This window comes from Asterias rubens, chromosome 11 (assembly GCF_902459465.1).
Source record: "Asterias rubens chromosome 11, eAstRub1.3, whole genome shotgun sequence".
In the NCBI taxonomy this organism is placed as follows: Eukaryota; Metazoa; Echinodermata; class Asteroidea; order Forcipulatida; family Asteriidae; genus Asterias; species Asterias rubens.
The window spans coordinates 17976376-17996029 of NC_047072.1; the positions used below are offsets into that span (position 1 = coordinate 17976376).

Sequence of the window (19654 nt, forward strand, 5' to 3'; positions counted from 1 at the left end):
ACAAGGTACGCTGTTAAACCACAGGAGGACCATGTAGCCAGCGTCCAGTTCGGCACGTCCAAATCGGACGTGTACATCAGCCTTCAAGTATTAGACCACGAGGAAGAGCTGGCCAGTACCGCAGGGAAAGGGCACGCGGTCATCCCCGCATTCACTTTCTTAAGGGATAAGGAACCTGGGGAGGAGGAGAGAAGATCTGGAAGCAGAGTTTGTGAGTAGTTTTGTCCTTTTTTTTCTTCTTCAAATTTCAGAAATGGTTAATGCGCTTTACGAACACATTATCAAGTTGAATTTGAAACTTGGCATGGTGGAAGTATAAAGCCGGGTTCATACTTAATGCGAATGCGAATACGAAGCGAATCTTGACGTCACAAATTCGCAACGAACAATTCGCAGCAGTTGAACTCTGCTCTACTCACTTGCGAATATCGCTGCGAAAGGAGATTTACACATGGTGTAACCTTCACTTTATTAGTACCTTTTCTTAAACCAAATGTTATTGTTTTATGTATTACGTGCACTTTGATGGATATGTGTGCTTTATAAGTTTTCATTATTATTATTGTTTATTTTGACAGCTGTTCGTGGTGGTAAACCTCACGGTAGTTCTTCAAGTTTAAACTCAGCTAAGAGACGACAGCAGTCTGCAGGCAGCCATGACGGCAGAGCTTCGGTAAGACAAATATGTTATCAGGTCAACCATTAACTTTTACAAAATTTTCACAACTTTTTCCCACAGCTAACTCTTTCCTGTTATTTATATTTTATGACAAATTTTTGTTTGATTGTTTTTTTTTTTTCTTCTAATTTCAGAGAACAAGTCGAGGCTCAGCAGACAAATTTGAGGAGGTGAATGAAGAGGACTTCAGGGTAAGTGTCTTGAAAATTGGTTCAAGGAAATATTTGCGTTTTGAATGTCCCCCCTTACACTCAGTGAACCACAACGGAAGTAAGTCTTTAACTTGTTTGTATTATTCTCTGTAATTTTTTTAATGTTTTTTCGTTTGTAGTATATCAAATCAAATCAAATCAAAGAGTGTCTGCCAGACATATATTTTATCCCTGATGCAAAGCTAATATCTATAGAGGCCTTCCGCACCCTCTGCTAACACATAAGGTTCAAACTGCCTCTAACCACCAGGGCCCAATTTCATAGCGCTGCTTAGCGTCCGATTTTGTGCTTACTGTGCAATTTCTATTTCATAGCGCTGCTAACCGTAAGCACACGAAAAGGCATGCTAACCTTTCGGTGCTTACCACACGAAAATAAATGACGCCACAATGCAAATCCACGGTAAACACGCAATATGACCGCCCAATTTTTCTGCTAACCTGTGAAATACGATCAAGCTTAAGCAAATTTTTCTGCTACAGTAATCACTCAAATTTGCTTACCGTTAAGCAGCGCTATGAAATTGGGCCCAGGTTATCTTAGTGGTCTAGTGTTAGGACTCTTTTTTCACAGAACTGTTTTTTTTTTTTATGCAAGTCGCCAGACACACAAGGCCAGAAGGCCACTTCAAGGTGTGGGCAACAATTATTTTTTTCCAGAGGCCTTTGCCACCTACTCGTAGGGCTGAAACGGGGTTACCCCCTTTACAGTCCATACGGATGTAGGCTTGGGTATCATCAGTTTGAAGCCTGGCCGATAGAGGAGAAAGCACTACCTCCCCAATTTTGCGTAGCAAGTGTCATGACCGGGATTTGAACCCACACCCTGCTGATCAAACACCAGAGCTTGAATCCGGTGCTCTTAACCGCTCGGCCATGACACGCCATAACACTTGGGAAAGTAATGAGTATACAGTGCTTCATACACATCGGTAAAATTGAATTTTTTTTATATATATATTTGTCTCTGATGCAAAACATTCATCTATTACACTTTCACAAGAACGCACTTTTGAAATTTCTTTCTTTCTTTGTTTTCTCTGCAGCCTCATAAGTACATCATTCAAGCCAAGGTACTGCGCAAGAGTTGGCCCTTATCTGAGAGTAGCTGGGCCTTCGTTCAGGTCCTTAAAGACTTGGAGAAGAACGACCTCAAAGGTAAGCAAAAGAACCTCAACAATTTCATCTGTTTGTTTTTTAATTGTTCTTAATCATGGTAATGAAAACGGACTCCTTGAAAAAGTTCTGCACTTAAGCCTGTAGGCTTGACAAAACAAGGTTGACAATTTTTTGTAGTAGAAGAAAACATCAATGGCAACTTAATTTTAAGGTAGAGACCACGACAAACTTATGCCAAATGTCGGGCTGAGCACCCAAATTTCTTTCTTTTGTTTTGTTCGCTACAATATACTTACTTTCACAAAGCCAAATAATGGCTTCCCTATTTATTCAATGTTTGTATCTGTGAGTTTTGGGTTGTTTTTTTGTTCGTGGGGGTGAAGCTTTCTTTTTGCTTGTCGCAAGAGATAAATACTAACTTAATTTGCTTTATTAATTTGCACCTTAAAGGCAGTGGACACTATTGGTAATTACTCAAAATAATTTTTAGCATAAAAACTTACTTGGTAACGAGTAATGGGGAGAGGTTGATAGTGTAAAACATTGTGAGAAACGGCTCCTTCTGAAGTAACGTAGTTTTTCAAGAAAGAAGTAATCTTCCACGAATTTGATTTCGAGACCTCATTTCGAGAACTTGAGGTCTCGAAATGAAGCATCAAAAAGCACACAACTTCGTGTGACAAGAGTGGTTTTCTTTCATTATTATCTCGCATTGAGCTGAAATTTCAACAGGTTTGTTATTTTATGCATATATTGAGATACACCAAGTGAGAAGAATGGTCTTTGACAATTACCTATAGTGTCCACTGTCTTTAATCTTTTTTATGCTTTCCCTAAAGTCAGAACAAATTTGGGATAAGAGTTTTATTTATTCTAATGATTTAAGACTTATGTAAAGGAATAAATCAAGTGATGATTGTTGCACAACATTAAACAGCAGCAACTTTTCCAATATCACCTCTTTCAGGATTTCCCAACCCCTCTGCCCCACCCCAACCCCCTCCAATCCCTGACCATCTTAAAATCCCAAAACCCATTTATAGAATTGCATGCTGTGCTAACCAATTGGTAAAAGGTATATGCAAAGAACAGTAGCTCTCTATTGCTTGTTTTTGGTGTGTTTTCTCCCTTGTCCCTCCACCCCTCCGGCATGAATGGATTGTCCCTTCCACCCCTTTGGCATGAATGGAATGTCCCATCCACCCCTCCGGAATGAAATACATGTAGAACAACCTTTACCCTTGTTGCATGTTTGTATACAACTCACCCCCCTTAGCCAATCCAACTTGCCTGTCGTCCTCAACGGCTAAGGTCAAGGAATATAGGACAGGGATGGACGACTGGGAGTATGATCCTGACGGCACCGATCGACCGCAGAGGGGAAAACGAGGCAAATAATAAAACCGCAAACAAACTAAAACATCTTTTCTCTCTCCATTTAGATTCCGACTTTCCGAAGACATTTCTTAACTCATTTTCCGATGGAGGGCTAAACTGCTCTTGTCCAATGGTGTACTTATTACCCCCCGGTGTTGCAATGGTTCAATCGGTTAAGCTCCACCACTTTAACTCAATTGACCAATCAAAACTGCGAGCGCACAGCCAGAGTTCAGACATGGCTAAACTCCTTAGCGATACACAACCGCAAGGGAAACTGAAAAGACTTGACTGTAGCAAAAGTCCACATTTTGTCCAAACCTCTTGCTGTATATATCTGGTGATGCACAGGGTCTGTTAAAGCTCCTGAATTGTAACATCTGGGAGGTTCCATTTCTAGAGAAGGGGAAACCAAACCATTTTCAGGAATTTTCAAATTTGGGAAATTTCATCCTTGAATTTAGAGTAAATTTCTTCAACTTGAGCCCTGTTAATATTATGGAATAATCCTTTTTTTTTTTAAACACATTTTGATACAAAGCACAAATTACCGATGCTCCAAAACTTCAAAGCTGTTTATTTTTTAATCATTAATATCAAAACATTCCCCCTTACTACTCGGTACTCATATATACACTTACATTCCTCAAATGTCATGTTCATGAGGACATAAATCACAATTTGATACGTTCCACTCCAAAATATTTGTACAATCATTCTGTTTGACAAAACGACAGTCGTTTGTAAAAGTTGGCGAAATTGAATAATTTTGATTGATTTCTCATTGCATGGGGGAATTATAAGTGAGCACCATGGACAGGGGCATTGGATGTAGATATAGATTTATTGTGTCAACTAACACACCATAATCTTACAAAGAGCAATCTGCGAGTTAGATTTGAAAAATTAATGTCTGGTACAACGACGTGCTTATAATCACAAGTAACCGCTTAAATTTAAATTCAAATAATAAACCACAAGGAAAAAAAAGTGACTTGGTAAGTTTTAAATGATTTGCGGTTGAACAAAGATCAAGTTTTCTAGGGCAGGATTTAAACCACTACCTGTGGATTAACGTGCTGCAGTGTACCGACTGAGCTATCTAGCCCTATGTTGGTGGACTCCCTATTTTGTTAATATCTTTGTTCGGGGGTGTCAATCAGAAGCCATACAGCTGTCAACTGCCATGTTGCCAGGGACCACACCCAACTTACGATACAAGGATCACACCCATGTTGGGTTCCTCAGACTGTCAAGACAGTTACTATGTCTCATGATCTAAACGAGCTTTGTAAGAGTCTATACACAATTGTGTATGAATGTGTTTAAACATTTTACCTGGTTCTGCTCATCTGGGCCCAATTTCATAGCGCTGCTTAGCGGCCGATTTTTTGCTTACTGTTCGATTTCTATTTCATCGGGCTGCTAACCATAAGCACACGAAAAGGCATGCTAGCCTTCTGGTGCTTACCGCACAAAAATAAACGACGTCACAATGCAAATCCACGGTAAACACGCAATATGGCCGCCCAATTTTTCTGCTAACCTGTGAAATACGCTAAGGCTTAAGCAATTTTTTCTGCTACAGTAAGCACGCAAATTTGCTTACCGTTAAGCAGCGCTATGAAATTGGTCCCTTGAGGGTGCTACACAAAAGCTTGCCCGAACCATTTGACATAGCAACTGTCTCTGTAGTCTGAGAAATTCAAATTCAAGCTGTAACTTCTGACTAAGCAAGTCATTGTACCAGACTTTATTCAACTCTAACTCGCAAATGGCTCATTCTAACACACTTACTTTTTGTTACTATCAGCTCTGTGCAGTCTTGCGAGGGCGCTATTTGTCCTATCTTATCATAGGTGTGGCACACTAACCACTTTCATACAGCACAAGAGGGCCACGCCACCTAACTGCACTAGCCACAACTCTTTCAAAGTATCATACAGAATTGGTAGAGGGGACTAAATAGTCGCAGACAATGTTCATGTTTTGTGTGATCAACCAATACATGTTTGTTTGTTTGTTTGTTTGTTTGTTTTCTCCTTCACTGATGCCTGTTTTCTTCTGTAGATACTGTACATGTATATATTAGAAAATTACTATTACCACCATTCTGTGGTTTCTTAATGAATTGCTTACTTAAGTTACTGTACTTCCTCATAACAAACAATTCCTTTTATTCTACCTTAAAGGCAGTGGACATTATTGTAGTTACTCAAATAAATTGTTAGCATAAGAACTTTCTTGGTAACTAGCAATGGAGAGCTGTTGATAGTATAAAACATTATGAGAAACAGCTCCCTCTGAAGTAACGTAGTTTTCGAGAAAGAAGCAATTTTCCACGAATTTGATTTCGAGACCTCAAAAATAGTTTATGAGGTCTCGAAATCAAGCATCTGAAAGCACACAACTTCGTGTGACAAGGGTGTTTTTTCTTTCATTATTATCTCCCAACTTCGACGACCAATTGAGTTCAAATGTTCACAGGTTTGTTATTTTATGCATACAATGAGATACACTAAGTGAGAAGACTGGTCTTTAATAATTACCAATAGTGTCCAGTGTCTTTACGTTTTATCAAAATATTAAATTAATTTGTTTGTCCATGCCAATGGTTGCTATTATACAAGAGTTGCTATTTTAAAAGTGTTTCTATCTGTCTTTGATCAATTCCTGCACCGCTGTTCAATTTGCTGCACCCAGTCCTTACGCCAGATGGGAAACTCGGTATAAACAAATTCTTGATCTCTTAGCATGCATGTAGATCATCGTCATACAAAACCAAATATCGTGCCTGCACCCCTTCACCTCCCTAAACCCCCTTTGTTTTCAGTTTGCTATCCCGCCAATCAAAATATCAGCTTCACACCGAGCTAATTTCAAAACTGAAAAAGAAATTCACTGCTTTACTCAAAACATTAGTTATGTGGTAAACCAAATCAGGAATGATCATGCCGGCATTCCCTCACGGCCTAAACCCCCTCTGTTTTCAATTGCTATCCCGACAATCAAAGTACCAGCTTCTCACACTCCGTTGAAAAGAATAAGTTGCTGCTTAACTCAGAAACTTTTTGTTTTGTAGTAAAATTGCATGCTTAATGTGCTTTAGTGCATTTTATAATACTTAATTAGGCCGTCTGTGTTTTGGTGCCCTCAAGTTACAAACCATTCCATGTTGTCAATATTCCACGTTGTCAATAAAGAAAAATTGCAATTAACATAAACTTAAAACAAGATAAACTTACTTTGGCGTCAACAAAAGATATATACCTTGTTCAGTCCGTGATTTAATAGATAACTTTTGTAATCAAATGTTTTTCATGTGACATTTTTTAAGGATCCAGTGATAGATTTGAGGCAAACCATAAAAATATGAAGTTGGATTGTTTTGGGTTTTTCTCTTTTTTTACCATTTGAGTTTAAAACCATTTGAGTTCTGACTTAGCCCCTTTTTTTAACAGCCAATTCCACTTAAATTTATTTTTTAACTGATGTAGAAAACTTAAAGACAGTGGACACTATTGGTAATTGTCAAAAGACCAGTCTTCTCACTTGGTGTATCTCAACATATGCAAAAAATAACAAACCTGTGAAAATTTGAGCTCAATCGGTTGTAAAAGTTGCGAGATAATAATGAAAGAAAAAACACCCTTGTCGCACGAAGTTGTGTGCTTTCTGATGCTTGATTTCGAGACCTCAAGTTCTAAACTGGAGGTCTCGAAATCAAATTCGTGGAAAATGACTTCTTTCTCGAAAACTACTTCACTTCAGAGGGAGCTGTTTCTCACAATGTTTTATACTATCAACTTCTCCCCATTACAGGTAATAAAGAAAGGTTTTGTGATGATTATTATTTTGAGTAATTACCAATAGTGTCCACTGCCTTTAAAACAAAATTAAAAATAACAATCTGAAGTTTAGGGGACTCTAGACAAACACACATTTTCAGTTCCTATGCACTACACACATGACACTACGGTTAGAATAAGATTGCAAATAGTAGTCACAAATCAATCCATACGCAAACATGACACTGCTGTATCATAAATATCAACCTGCACTCAGGGCTGATACTGCACAAAGCCAACTCAAACAGTTGCCTCTGTGAACTATCAGTTTTGATCAATATTTTGATCAGTTGGCAATTTTGACTAAAATAAATATTTAAATGGAACATGTTTTTGAAAATTAAAATATAAACATGTTTTCAGCTGAGTTTTGCACATCATGTTATCTTTCAATATGGAAAGAGTCATTTTCAAGTTGAACAAGCACATTCATAACAAAGTTTACAGTTGAGTGTAGATTCGTAACGAATCTACTCTTCAGTGTAGATTCGCTGTACTTTCATCAATCATTTGTCAATAGAGTGACGTTACAGAAATAGTTGAGAAATTTGTAGTGTCGAGCAAATTTCAATCTTAAAGCTAGACTTTGTGTACATTATGGTACAGGCAGGAGTTCCCCCCGCGCCAACAGACAAGATTCCGAAGCCAAAGAAGAACGGAAGAAAGGCAAACTATTTTTTTTAACATTCCTTGTCATTTCTCTCCTTCTTCAAACTATCCACAGTGATTTTATAAAAGCACAACCTAGATTCACTAACATTAGCCTCAGAATTAGTGTTTTAAAGTATTGAATAATAAATGTATGTGCACAAAAGGACGTGTATGATTTGGGCGCACCTTCTTATGATTTTTCATTCATTTTACACTTTTACAATTATATTCATCCATTTGAATGACTTTTGTTTTAATTTTAATTTTTTTAAGATATATATATTTTTTCAATCCACGCACCATAGACCACACCCTTCATAGTATGTCTCATAAGCTAGACTTGCCACAGTCTGTTCCTTCACTGTTTGTACATTGAGAACTGCTCTAGAATTGCAAAGGTCATGGGTTTGAATCCCATCCGAGTAATGTCTGTGATTTTGTCCACAGGACTCTTGAATTACCGAGTACACACAGTTTTTTCTTAAGTTTTTTTTTTATACAAGTCGCCTGACACACAAGGCCTGAAGGCAACTTCAAGGTGTGTGCTACAATTATTTTTTTCCAGAGGCCATTGCCACCTACTCCTAGGGCTGAAACAGGGTTACCCCTTTTACAGTCCATACGGATGTAGGCTTGGGTATCATCAGTCCGAAGCCTGGCTGGTAGAGCAGAAAGCACTACCTCCCCAATTTTATGTAGCAAGAGTCACGACCGGGATCCGAACCCACACCCTGCTGATCAAACACCAGTGCTTGAATCCGGTGCTCTTAACCGCTCGGCCATGACACTGCAATGACACTAACACACATCGGTGTGTATGGTCCGATGCAATTTATTAAATCAACATTAAAAAAAACAAAAAAAAACAGCCTATGACCCCACCTTTAATAGAGATGCGGACCAGGTTTTAATTTCCTGTTCCTGAAACTTACGACTCCGTATATAATTTTAGTTATTTGATGAATGTAATGGATGACCAGCTCCAGTTTAAACTGAACATTGCCCCTCCAAACATCCTGCACGCTCGGAAAATTTATTCAGACCTGCGAACGATTGTTTCATATCACAGACTCGAACTCTTCAATGGCCTTTTGTAGCTTGAGAGATCAACCTAAGCAGAGGTTTACTTAGGAAGACCATGATGAGGGTCTCAAAATTAGGCTGTTGAAAATGTTTTTGTATTTATTCCTTAAAAAATCAGTCGATTTGATTGAATGTATACATAACAAAAGATCAATCATTTGACTTAACAACACTTTGAAATGATCACCCGGCCAGGGCCCAATTTTCTTAGAGCTGCTAAGCACACAAATTTGCTTAGCATAAAATTTCTTCCTTGATAAAAACAGAATATTTCCATTTGTTGCATATTGCCTGTTTACTTATATTCGGCTGTTGTTTGCATCCTCAAAATCACATGGAGATTTGGTTGGTAATCCTGTTTTTATCAAGGAAGAAATTTCATGCTAAGCAAATTGTTTTGCTTAGCAGCTCTATGACATTGGGGCCAGTTCTCATTTTTCATAGCAACGGCTCCCCCTTGCCTGTTAATTTAATTACCGGCTACTCATTCAGTGTAAACGTTCAGGCAACATTGACACAGTATACAGCACCTGTAACAATACTCTGAGCATACAGTGTCACACTCAGATGTTTGTATGTGTCAGAACTCCATCTATAGTCCTTTTCTATCATCCCTTTATTGCCAAACTCTAAGACTGTTTACTCGTCGGCAACCCTCTGTTTGCTAAATCCTTACCTATGTTTTACAGTTGGAGGCTTAATATTGCAAATTGTATAATATTGGAGTCTGTGTGTCAAGCCACATGCTGAGTTATTGTTTTTTGAAACAGCGTTATTGAAGACTGTTGTGACTTTTTTTTTTTTTTTTTTTAAAGTTATTGCTGTGTGCCCAGATTTTTTCGCTATGGGAAAATTATGGGGAAGTTTACAGTAGCAACTCCTTGTTTGATGCGTTAGGAAATGCCTTTGGATATCACACAAAATAATACCACAAATATAACAAACTTTAAGCAAAATGGTCATCTTAAGCGCAGAGTTGGGCGATAAGCAGAGCCATAAAACTGGGCCAGGTCCTCGTATTGTTACTCCCTCACTCAGCTATCGACTATCCTGTCATACTTTCATTGTCCGCGATCAATAAACGCCACTCGTAAATTATTAATACATTTTTATGTCATCACATTATTGATCAGAACAAAATGTTGACCTGATAACCTCCAGGATCAATGAGCAATTTGTTTGTTTGGCTCATAAATATTATATATCCATCTGTTTCTAAACATCGTGTTGTGGTAACTAAGCAGATACATAAGTAATATTCCTTTTTCGTAAACAAGAACTTGGCTTGAGCTCGGTGCTTATAAAGTCGTTCATTGTAATTTGCTAATCTGTATTGATCGAAACAAATAAGTTTTGAAAAACCAATCAAAGTCCACAAGACATGTTTTTGTTTGCAATAAGAATGTTACCTTTTGCCAAACTTATTTTTGGAGACCACTCTTGATCAAGAAACGCCGTTTACCAGGAACTCCAACGTTAACAATTTGCAATTTGATGAAATCTATACAAACTGCATTAACAACCCTATAGTCCCGAGCCGACGATTTTGTGATTAGACTATACAGTCGTCTAGATACCATATATCGGATATTTCCCTCAGCCAGGAAGAATCACATGATCATGTAGACAGTATTGGTGTTACTTGGTTGTCACAATCCATTTCATCTTAAAGATGCTATGTCAGATTTTTGGCCGATTTGACCCAAAAATTTTGATTTAAAATTGAATAGGTATTTTGATGGGGTCGAGAAAGTTACATGCTTTCATTTGAGCCATTGCTCGAAAAAGTCTGCCAATTATTAGTAGCAGTGAAATAAAGTGCTCAAAATTAGTTTTTGTCAGGATCCCAACTATATATCACGTGACCAATTCTTATCTGTTTTATAAGAAACGTTTTAAATTGTTGTCATAAAGTTCCTAACAATTAAAAGTAAAAGTTTAACTTTTTGTGAAATACCATTCACTCAAAAAAATCAATTTTTTAATGTTTGGGGCCAAAGATCTGACATTGCATCTTTAAAAGATTTACCCATTTCAACCCTTGTCATTAGTTGATATTATAGTGTAATGGTTAATTGTAGATTTCAAAAATTGTAGAATTTATGAAAAATGTATTCAATGGGTGACATTGCAACTTGTAATTGTCTCACTGTAAAAAAAGGTTCACTCATTATGGTCACCCAAGAGAATCCATTTCCTTAATCCCTTTCAATTTTGAGTTGTATAGTCTTAGTTGAGCAAGTGTATTCAAAACCGCATTACAGAAAAGCTCCATCAACAAAATTCTGAGTTTGGCCACAAAATCTAGGAAAGTATCCTTTTCAACGAGGAAGTGCGTTTACATCGAATTTGTTGGGTCATTAAACTTTAAGCAGTTAATCTGCCTGGGTCAGTGATGCACCACGAGTTGTGCATGATCCTAAGTCAACTGATTGGAAAAGGAGTTACATGGAGATAACAGGTGTAAGTTGCCAAATGAAAAAGGATGTTATTATTTTTAGCCTCTCTCTTGAATGGAGCTTTCCTGTAATGATTTCAATCATTTTGATGATCTTTCATTTCTTTTTGGATTTTCCGATGTTCATTTTACCACCAGTTCTTTTCAGAACCAATACTACTCAAAAAGTTTGCAAAGTTTCAAAATCCTACTTGATATTCATTTTTGATTGTCTGGTTTTCATTTTCAGCAAATAAGGAGCGCCCCGCGTCACCGGGCAAAGAAGGGGGCAAAACCACCACCAAGGGGGAGAAGAAGAAGGGAAAAGACAAAGGGAAGGATAAGGATAAAGATAAAGATAAGGACAAAGGGAACTTGTCCAGGCCCCCCTCCCAGCAGTTTGACATCACCAAGCCTAACTGGACGCTTCGTGTGGTGTTGGACCAGACCCCAACGGTAAGAGAAAAACAAATTAGGGTGGGGGTAGGTGAATAAGTCGACTAGAATGGGATTTGAACCATTGACGTCCGGTTTAACATGCCACAAAACATTGTGAGAATCAACTCTAACCGCCCCAACTGTCTCTTTGTTTGATTTTGTTAGACTGACAACTTCTATAGTCTACTCTAGGAAGTTAATCGAAAGACTATAAGCAACTTTTTTCCTTTTTTTTTTTTGCATCATGGAGGTCAGTGATCTAGTGGTAAAGATGTCTGCTCTGGAATGGCAAATCACACCCTAATGCATGAAAATGCTAAAGAAACAGATTGTCACAGATTTTCTATAAATGTAACATTTTTGTTGTTTTTTAACAAAAGTGCAATTATATGACTGGGAATAAAAGAGTTGTGGCTTGTTTTTAAACGTTCATGTAGGGTCATGGCCAGGGCAGAAACATGATAAAGGACCCCACCTTCAGTGACAGCCTTTATCCCACAGCCACGACCCTGCCTGTTTTAAACGGCCGTTTAAGAACTCATCCCAACTTTTTGAATCCCCTTAGTAAAGTTCTCTCTTTCAATTTTTTGATTTCCTTTCTTCAGGAGGAGGTTGAGATCAAGCGTGATACGGAGCGGCAAGATGAGATCAGAGCTATGAAGCAGGCTTGGGAGGCGGCCGAGCCAGGCAGGGCGGCCAAGGCCCAGGCAGCCAGAGAGAAGTTCCTTAAGGAGCATCTTATCAAGATGGAGACAGAGGAGGAAGGGGAAGAGAAGGCTGAGCTAGAGGGAGAAGGTAAGCACCGGAGAAAATCACTCTCAAGGGTTGCTTTATTTGTGACACAAAACCAGGGGTGGATTTCACAAAGAAATTAGGACTAGTCCTTACTTAGGACTAGTCCTTAATTAGGACTAGTCCTTAATTAGGACTAGTCCTTAATTAGGACTAGTCCTTAATTAGGACTAGTCCTAGGAGATGTTAAAAACTAAAGGCTAGTCCTAAGTTAGGACAAGTAACTCGTCCTAACTCAAGATAAGACTAGTGTAAACTCTTTGTGGAATCCACCCCTGGAATGTCATCTTTAAGAGAGCAAGGCTGTTTTCAGTGTGAAAAGGGCATGTCCTTGCGAAATCTTTAAGTCTATTGGAAACTTTTGGAGGGGCACCAAGGCCAAGACCAGGGCAACGGAGGCCACGGCCTTTATGTAATTCCAGGCCTTCAAAATGCAAATCTCAATAGTCTTATACTTAAACTTTGAGTGTCGTGGCCGAGCGGTTAAGAGCACCGAATTCAAACTCTGGTGTTTCTGATCAGCAGAGTGTGGGTTCGCATCCCCAGCCGTGACACTTGTGTCCTTAAGCAAGACACATAAACATTGCTTCGTCCTTATGTTGTGTAAACGCATGTAAAAGAACCCAGTGCACTTATCGACAACAGAAGGGGTTCGCCCCGGTGTTCCTGGCTGGATTGGCAGCATATTGCGCCACAGCACCTTGTAAACCATTACATGGTGCTTAAGGATTAGGTCTTATATCTCAAAAAATTCGCCCCACTCCTTGCAGTAATAATACCTGGCGCTTTGTATCCTTTGGCAAAAGGGGCGTTATAAATACGGTTATTATTATTATTATTATTATTATTATTATTATTATTATTATTATTATTATTATTATTATTATTATTATTATTATTATTAGTATTATTATTATTAACATATTCATCAGTCAAAAATAACAATTCAATTCAATGTTTATTGTTCATAAAATAAAAATGTGCTTTGTCGAACGTGTTAATAACAGTCAAAATATTTATACAAATTACAGAACAACAATTCATGTTGAAGTGAACAATATTTACACTATGAAACTTAAAACTGTATTTACACAAGGGTACATCCAAAGTTTACTTTATGAAAGACAACAGGAAAGAACAAGAAAGATGTCACCCATTGCGTGATTATTACTCAATTCAAAAACATGTTTTAATTGTTTATTTGTTGACAGCTGGTCTTCCCCAGACCCCAGCCTCTGAGCTCGAGCATCCCCCAATGGAGGCTGTTCTAACAAACGAACCTCCACCCCCACCCCCGCCTAAAGAAATCCTCAGAACCGTTGACCTTACGCCGTACATCAGGTAAGAAATGTGGAAAGTTGTTTGTTCAGATGGTCTTCCTGTCAAGGGAACGTCGCGAAGGTGTTATAAACACCAAGCTAGGCCCAAATCTCATAGAGCTGCTTAAGAAGAAATGTTTGCTCAAAACTCAAAAATATACTGTTAAAGCAGAAATGAGCAGGATACCAGTCACAAATTGTACATGTGACATGGTAGTTTAGCTGGTGACCTTATTCTGGTAAGCTTAATTTTGTTGAGCTTAGCTTCTTTTTGTGCTTAAGCAGCTCTTTAATTGGGCCCTGGCTACAGCCAATCTCTCTCATACAAACATTGGTTTAACCCTATTATGAATTGCACAAATCATGAAAATGTCATACAAGCTGGGAACATATTCTTGTATGCAATAATTGTTGTGTGAATACTATTGATGACTTTTTGATATGGAAAGTGTGTGTATTTCCATGTATTCTGCTAATTTTCTGTTTCTTTTATTCAATCTTTTGTTTTGCTCTTTATTTTATCTTCTTCATTTTTGAAGTTTGATGTATTAACATGGGTCCCTATTGAGTGTATTTTTTGAAGCCTTACAAGTTACATTCAAAGTTTTGGAAACATATTACTGTTATCCTTTTTCATATGTTTCAGCAGTTTATTTAAACAATCCCTGTTTTATCCTTGTGTTAATACTTGACTTTACCTGATTTTGTAACTAAATTTTAAAGCTTTATTATTTGTAGTGAACAGGCTTAGTTTTAAATCTGTAGGCCTACTGTTTAAATCCTTAATGCTGAATGTACTGGATGGTAAAAATTAGTTTATCGGTTTGTAAAAATTCCTTGGAAATTTTCCTTATATTTACTAGTTTGCTAAATAAAGATATTGTTGCCATCTGTTTAAATCCAGTGCCACATTTCGTAGAGCTGCTTAAGCAAAACAAACGATGCTTAGCTCAGTAACACTAAGCAGGATACCAGTCACAAATGCTTCGAGTGAAATATTATTTTAGCTGGTAACCTTTTTTTTTTGTAAATCTAATTTTTTTGTTGGGCTTATCTAATTTTTGTGCTTTTATTAAGCATCTCTATGAAATTAGACCCTGTCTAGATTTTGAAATAGTTCCTACATTTTGTACATTTTGCCTTCCTGGCTTCTGTAAATGCGCCCATATTTGTTTGCTCCGTAATCCATTACATTATATTATTTTCATTTTATTATTCATAATTTTTTTTTTGTGTAATTAAATAATTGTACTTAATTATTCTTCGTTGGTCACCATTATATTAGGCCTATAGAAGTAAATGTTGATTGACTTGAAAAGTTAATAACTAAACTCAAGGATTTTTTTCTCCCGTTCAGACCTGCCGATTTCACCGGAGAGCCCCGTCTTAAGGATGAGGTTGAGATTGAGAGACAGATGCGGGTGAAGCAAGACGAGGTCCGACGCTACAAGGCGTTCCGAGAATCCGTCTTGGATGCCAGGGAAGAGGATAAGAAGGACAGAAACCAGACCAAGGAGAGGCAGCTTCAACAATGCATTGACCTTCAGGTTGGTAGTAGTCGCCAGACTAAAAGGGATTGTAAATTCCAGATGGTTAACGATAGGGTGTTAAGAAAGACTCCTGGGCCTAATTTCATAAAGCTGTGAGTGGGGCACCAGCCACAACAAAGCAAACTTAATGTAATGCTGGCTGATAACCTGTTTCTGCTAAGCGGTAGCCTGCTATTCTGTGCTTAGCAAGTTTTTGTGCTTACAGGCTTTATGAAAAGTGGGCCCTGAAGACAATCAGAGCATACTGATTGACACATTGAGTCGTTAACCACCAATTCTTTTCAGCACCAACATTCCTCAACAAGAGATTTCTATATATTTTAAGTAGGATTTGAAACTTTATATTTTTTAAGTAGGATTTGAAACTTTGCATGTTCGGAGGTTAGGTTTTCGGTCGCACCATTAAAAATCTCTTTTGAGTAGTCTTGGTTCTGAAAAAGAACCGGTGGTCGACAACTCAATTTTTCGATAAGTACGCTGGTATAGGTTTTTATGATAATGATAATAAAAATACCAAACGCCTTTATCATGTTGACATGCTATAGGGCGCTGAACAAAAGGCAAAAGGTACAAATGTATGAATTAAAATGAAATCAAAAACTGAATTATAACAATAGGAGTACAAAATTTGTAAAAAGTTTAACCTGTAGTAGAAAAATGAAATTGATCCCAACAAATTTTACCTTCGATCCACAGACCTCCCTGGACGAGAGACGTGCCACAATCAACGAGCCGCGAGAAGCCTTCCGTCAGAAGTTCCTCGAGGCAGAAAAGAAGCGTCTTGAAGAGATTGCCGCTGCTGAGGCCGCCATGAAAGCAGAGCAGGAGAGGAAGAGATCGCCGTCACCCAAGGGTCGGAAGAGTCCCAAGGGAAAGAAAAGTCCCAATAAGAAGGGGAAAAGTGCGAAAGGAAAGAAGAAATAAAATAGCGTTATCATTTCTTTGTGTCAGTGCAAAACACAAATGTTGTATTTCCTATAAAACAAAATTTTTTTTTAAAATAGTAAATGGCCTGACGTTGTGACCCTAGTCTTTCTCGAGAAAGACTCTGCTAGGGTCGAAACATCAGACCATTATCTACTTTTAGCATTTATACCAAAGGTCCTTAAGGTTGGTAAGTTGTTACAGCTAATTTTATTTTCTCCTAAAAATAGCAATGACGTTACACATGAACTGTCGCTATTAAAGCAAGATTGATAAACACAAACCTTTCTGCTTAATAAAAAATCTCTCTCTCTAAAGATGAAATACAGTGTCATTATAAATTCCGTCCAATTTTTTTTTCCTTATAAATTTTTTTGTATTTTTGTAAAGATATCTACGTGTATACCTGAAAACTTTTCAATTTATTGTGTATAGTTTGAGGAACCTTTAGTGTGTGAATTTAGCCTTATCCGTCCATTTGTATAAAAACTAAAGATGATACCCTTTTCACTGGCACTCACATGTGGAGTATTTGTATATATATTTTCATGGTTACTCCTGAGCAAAAGTACCAGCGAAGTAAATATTAAAGGCAGTCGATACTATTGGTAATTACTCAAAATAATTATCATCATAAAACTTTTCTTGATTCAGGTGATAGGGATAGGTAGATAGTATAAAACATGAGAAACAGCTCCCTCTGAAGTGGCGTAGTACTCGAGAAAGAAGTAATTTTCCACGAATTTGATTTCGAGACCTCAAGTTTAGAATTTGAGGTCTCGAAATCAAGCATCAGAAAGCACACAACTTTGTGTGACAAGGGTGTTTTTTCTTTCATCATTATCTTGCAACCTCCACGACCGATTGAGCTCAAATTTTCACAGGTTTGTTATTTTATGCATATGTTGAGATACACCAACTGTGAAGACTAGTCTTTGACAATTGCCAATAGTGTCCACTGGCTTTAATGTAATAAAATAATTGCACTCCGTGGCTGTAGTTAGAGACTGAAAAAAAAACCAATACTTTCCATAGAAAGGTTTGTTTTTTGCTAATACATTTCTAATTTGTTGAACACCAGTGCCCTTACCAATATTTCCATAAAAATTATTTGGAAAGAAATACAAACATTCTAGCTCCAAATTGATACTGTCTCTAACAGACCTTCCATTATACGAGCGTTTATTAAAGGAAGCTTGTTGTTTTTAAACTATTTTAATGATTGTAAAAAGTGTTTACTTTTGTATATATTTTGTTTCAATTTATTAATATTGCAATTTTTTATCCACAAGATGATATTTATCCGTCCTATTCAAAAGTTGTATTTTCCTGCTCAAGTTTTCTTGCAGCAATTCATTTGAAATGTATTCATTTAGGTCGTTTTTTCCCTGGCCAATTTCAACAAAATTCGGGGAAGCCTAGATTATTACTGAATATGTTTATATTAATTTCAACAAGTTGTGTTAATAAAGAAACAGTGTGTTGATAAGAAAGTGATTCGGTGATAAACTGTTTTTCTTCCTTGTTTTTCAATCGTCTGGGCACCCCCTAGTTCGAATCGTAGACCTGGACCTTACTTTAAGGCAATAAAGCTATGAATACAACAATTTTGTGATCATACTTATGTCTAATTTGTATCTTTTTGCACAAAATTGTAGTTTAAAATATAATTTTACTTGTACTTCGTTTTCACAAAAAGTGGCTAATTTCAAACGGGAGTAACTCAGCAACGCGATACACCCCAAAGCTTAGACACATGCCAAATTACTGCTGCTGATGTGTTCTTTCCACCACTGCATATAACTCAATTCCTGAAATTGCCTACATCTTCCCATTTTCACAGAGCGGGTCACAAATGAGAAAGATCTTTTCTAGTGCTTGTTCAATTCATTTTGGATCCGGTCTTGTTGTATAAGTAGGCATTTTTATGGCCTTAACTGTTTTTCAGATTTGTATTTGACAAACTCGAGGACTTTTTATTCGTAAATGTTGACTCAGCTACTGTTAATTGTTAATTGATATAATACATAACTGCTAACATCTGTGGTTTTAAAATTGTTACTAATCAAATGGAAATGGAAAACGGGATCCATGATTAATATTGTGGCTGTGTACTTCACGTGTGAAATTTGACGGCCCACAACTATTAAAATGGTGGTGCACCACTTAAAAACATGTCGAGATAATTAGTTTACACGTAACTAGAATGATAAATGATGCTGACATATACTTTAAATTTGGACTCCACTGTATTACATAAATTACATATTAACTATCATTTTAATATTGAAGAGTTTTGGGCTTCAATAGTTAAACCGGCGCACTGGACACCATTGGTAATTACTCAAAATAATTGTTAGCAAAAAGCTATACTTGGTAACGAGCAAGGGAGAGCTGTTGATAGTATAAAACATTGCGAGAAACGGCTCCCTCTGAAGTAACATAATTTTTGAGAGGAGGTAACTTCTCACTCAGATATTAAAAGACTTCAGGCCTGAAACATTTTATCAGGTATCTGAAAACACAAATTTTGTGCACTAAGGGTGTTTTTTGCTTTCATTGTTCTCTTGCAACTTCGATTACCAATATTGAGTCTAAATTTTCACAGATTTGTAATTTTTTGCGTGTTGGGATCATTTCTGCCGTCGAGGTCACCAAACTCGTCCTAACTTATGATTAGTAGGACGATCAGTTAAGATTTGTGTCCAAAGACGTTAGGACGCATTTAACCCACCCTAAGTTATTAGGACAGGTTATTCGAGAAAGGATTATTCTAAGCGTTTCGTAAGGGATAATTAATCAAAAACTAATTCCAATGTAAACGCAGGTATTATGATGTGGTCACGACTGCTTATAAAAGAACTGGGTACGATGTGAGTTGCAACCAACCTTTGTATCTTCCCAAAAGGTTAGAGTCCGGTATCTTGGTCTATCCCTTGTCGTTTCTGCGTCGTGAACCCCTTGGCTGCTTTGCCGGCGTGGTCTCCCCTCCAAGGATCGCTGCTTTCCTAGCCACGACGAAGGGCTACTGCTGGGTGGACGATTCAAACGAAGCCCTCGAGGGTAGAAAGTTGCCGAGCATCTCAATCCAGGCCGTTGCTGTTCCGTTCTCCCTAACGTAGATAGATGAACACAGCACCCCTACCTGCAGAATGGAAGAACCCTATGGGAAATGCACGCGCGCGCTTTTTGACGATTTGGCAAAGCTGCACGCGCTCGCTCGCC

General features: G+C 37.7%; 1 protein-coding gene across 2 annotated transcripts in view; it reads left to right on the forward strand.

Moving 5' to 3' along the window:
• The window catches only part of LOC117296541 (androglobin-like), a 64085-nt gene extending 47000 nt beyond the window's left edge, over nt 1-17085 (forward strand). For both annotated transcript variants that reach the window (XM_033779510.1, XM_033779511.1), the window contains exons 36-45: nt 6-211; nt 579-673; nt 814-870; nt 1938-2049; nt 6091-6114; nt 11657-11862; nt 12450-12639; nt 13848-13977; nt 15313-15502; nt 16202-17085. In XM_033779510.1, the coding sequence (XP_033635401.1) occupies nt 6-211; nt 579-673; nt 814-870; nt 1938-2049; nt 6091-6114; nt 11657-11862; nt 12450-12639; nt 13848-13977; nt 15313-15502; nt 16202-16429 (1438 nt within the window). In that variant the 3' untranslated portion in view covers nt 16430-17085. The remainder of the gene's footprint in view (nt 1-5; nt 212-578; nt 674-813; nt 871-1937; nt 2050-6090; nt 6115-11656; nt 11863-12449; nt 12640-13847; nt 13978-15312; nt 15503-16201) is intronic.
• Nucleotides 17086-19654: the final 2569 nt, after the last annotated feature.